Source organism: Pygoscelis adeliae, unplaced genomic scaffold, assembly GCF_000699105.1.
Source record: "Pygoscelis adeliae isolate BGI_AS28 unplaced genomic scaffold, ASM69910v1 Scaffold3, whole genome shotgun sequence".
NCBI lineage: Eukaryota > Metazoa > Chordata > Aves > Sphenisciformes > Spheniscidae > Pygoscelis > Pygoscelis adeliae.
Window position 1 is genome coordinate 118707 of NW_008824446.1, and position 3074 is coordinate 121780.

At 42.5% G+C, this 3074-nt stretch overlaps 1 protein-coding gene across 1 annotated transcript in view; it reads left to right on the plus strand.

The window, feature by feature from the left end:
• Nucleotides 1-3074, plus strand: part of PLEKHH1 (pleckstrin homology domain containing, family H (with MyTH4 domain) member 1) — a 45913-nt gene that overhangs the window by 32460 nt on the left and 10379 nt on the right. The window contains exons 20-21 of the mRNA XM_009320968.1: nucleotides 2042-2219; nucleotides 2633-2788. Coding sequence (XP_009319243.1) covers nucleotides 2042-2219; nucleotides 2633-2788 — 334 coding nt within the window. The remainder of the gene's footprint in view (nucleotides 1-2041; nucleotides 2220-2632; nucleotides 2789-3074) is intronic.

The window sequence follows — 3074 nt, forward strand, 5'->3', positions numbered from 1 at the left end:
TAACAGCAATAAGTTGTTCTCCAGTGTTCATGCTGTGCTCTTTGTTTGTTTCCATGGTGATCTGGTCTTCAGCATATCTTACTGTGTCCTTGGCAGGGAGGTCACAGCTAGAGTTGTCTAGTTGTCTGTTGCAAGAATATACCATTGCTAAGATATAGGTAAAAGAGTGGTTTCATTTCAAACAAATATTCATATTCAAATACTCAGCCTAAGTCTGCCTTGGAACTTAAGCTAGAAGTCTCCTGGTATTGCAAAGGAAATCTGTGTACTCCTTCAATCAAGGATTTTTATTTTCTTATATGCTGCCTCACATTTTCTATTTCTTCTCCGAAGCAAAAATACAGATACCAGGCGCTCCTCAATGTTCAGGCTCTCTCTCCATTGGCTAAGGCAACATGTTAGGGATCTTCTGGCTAGTACTAGAAGCCATCTCTTCAAACTTGTGCATTACCAGCTCCCAAAATGGCCCATTCAACTCAGCAGCGGAGCTGCTCTACTGTTAAGGACTATTGAATTTCATAAGGATGTGCTGGGCTCTGTGAAACCGATTTAATGCATCAGTTTCAAGCATTACTATGCTGATGGTCTGCCAAGTTCTTAGCCCAAAAGTACCTTTATCAACAAATAAACTTCAAGCAGAAGCAAAGAGGAAATGCATTTATACAATCCAGCTATGAAACGATTATTAGGGCTAGAAACAAACAGACAGAAATTACAGCAAACTGTGCTTATATTCATCTGTAGTTTAGATTAGATTTAGAGCAGTTGCTAAATGAGATTTAGCTTAGATCCTTCTGCCTAGCTTTAAGAATACTTATGTCTCTTTAGATGGAGCAGGTATGGCTGTTTCTTGACCAGTTAAATAGATATGCTTTCCCTGTTTCATACAGCAAACAAGACACTAGAATGTTTACAGTGCATAATGCCTGTGGTCTAGATTTATGCTAGATCTTCATACTAGGTATTGTTTTTCATGAAAGGTGACCTTAGAGTATATATCTGATCTCTAAGAGAGTAAGAAAAGTGGGGCACAGTTCTAGGTTAGAAGACACAGGGCTCAGGAGAATTTGGAAGCCAGACACAACAGCTTCTCGTTGAAGCAAGATTCTCCGTTTGAAAATTGTTCAAACGCATTACTGGGGAGGTGAGCAATATATTGCTACAGTGAAAAGCCAGAGCTCCTGACTTCCATGTTGCTTGCAGGGATTTAACTGGAGATTTAATCACGTACTGAGCTCCTGAAGGCATCTTGAATGGAATTAGTTTACCCTGCAAAGTGATAGCACGGTTATAAATCCATATAAATCCTTCAGTTTCAGAATTTATTCAGTATATACATTCTTAACATTTTTGCAAAAGGTGTAATTGACTGTTCCTGCCTGGTTTTAGAGACACTTATATCCTTTTGGTGCTGTTCAGTGGAGCACTCTCTTCAGTAGACAGTAAACTGATCATATTAGTAACTGTCCCTATACTGTATTGAACTATCAACAAATCTGAGCCTGCTTTGAATCTCTGTCGAGTCTCTTGATTGGCAGATAGGGTTAATACATGGAAACTTATAATTTGTATAACCATGTAAATTGATAAACACAACTTACATAATCCTGTAAGTGAGACTAATGCATGACAACTTATTAATTCTTATCAGGACTTGACATGATAGTAACTAAATTCTGCTGGCACGACAGCAAGTTTGAGGGTGAACTGGTCTTAGTTTAATGGATACTATGATGGCAACAGGGTACAGAAGGGGATATTCCTATACTATGTCCAGTCCATCTAGTAGCAGGGAATGCTCTTGCAGTTCGCAGAAAGTCCATTATCTACCTTAATTTTACAGATCCTTGGAGCTCAGGTTTGTGTTGTAGCTTTTCACTTGAGCTGTTAGTCCGTTGAGATGAACTAGGATATCTGCACAGAGATGTAGCTTTGCTTGAGCAAAAGCCTGAGGGAGTAATGCTCTAGTCATGGCATGAGAAATGGAAGAGGACATGGCATTTAAAGCATGTTTGTGGTTTATCTCCACCTCTTTGGCTAGGAGTGAAATAGGCAAGTATGCCATCTACTGCCAGAGATCAGTAGACCGCACGGTGCAGACTGGCGAGCGGGAAGCCAAGCCCTCCCGGATGGAGATTGTGTCCATCCTCCTGAGAAATCCCTACCACCACTCACTCCCCTTCAGCATTCCAGTGCATTTCATGAATGGAACCTACCAGGTGAGCCACCGCAGCTGCCTTCTTCCGGGAACTAGAGGACTGCACCATGAACTGCCTCCGTCATGTGGGTGGGTGGCACCATGGTGTTTATACGTATCAGATATTGAGAGATAGACACTATTTCTCCTCCTTGCCATTTTAGTCATTTTTCCTGAGAAAGTGAAAGGAATCCAGCCCCGGCTTTACAGGTCTTGGGAAGAAAAAGTAGCTGGGGAAAAGGGAGAGATGTTATAAGTGTCTCAATACTAGAAAGAATGCAATGTGAAGGAAGACAATATGCAAGTGCAGTTACTGGAGCCAGGCAGTCAATCATGAGACACCAATCTGTAGGAAACCAGGCTTCATTAGTTGTGATACCCATCAAGGTCACATTTCTTGGAAGTTATCTTCAATTAGCTCCTCTTTCATTGCAGGTTGTAGGTTTTGATGGTTCCTCAACAGTTGATGAATTCATCCAGCGACTGAACCAGGAGACAGGAATGAAGAAGCCATCCCACATGGGATTTTCTCTGTTCACAGATGATCCTTCTGGCAGGAATTTGGAACATTGTCTGCAGGGCAACATGAAGGTTGGTTTGTGGTTTTTTTTTTTTTTTTTTCCTTCTGCTACCAAGCTGAGTGGTGTGGTTGACACGCCAGAGGGACGGGATGCCATCCAGAGGGACCTGGACAAGCTCGAGAAGTGGGCCTGTGTGAACCTCATGAGGTTTAACAACGCCAAGTGCAAGGTCCTGCATCTGGGTCAGGGCAACCCCCGGTATCAATCCAGGCTGGGGGATGAAGGGATTGAGAGCAGCCCTGCCGAGAAGGACTTGGGGGTACTGGTGGATGAAAAGCTGGACATGAGCCAGCAAT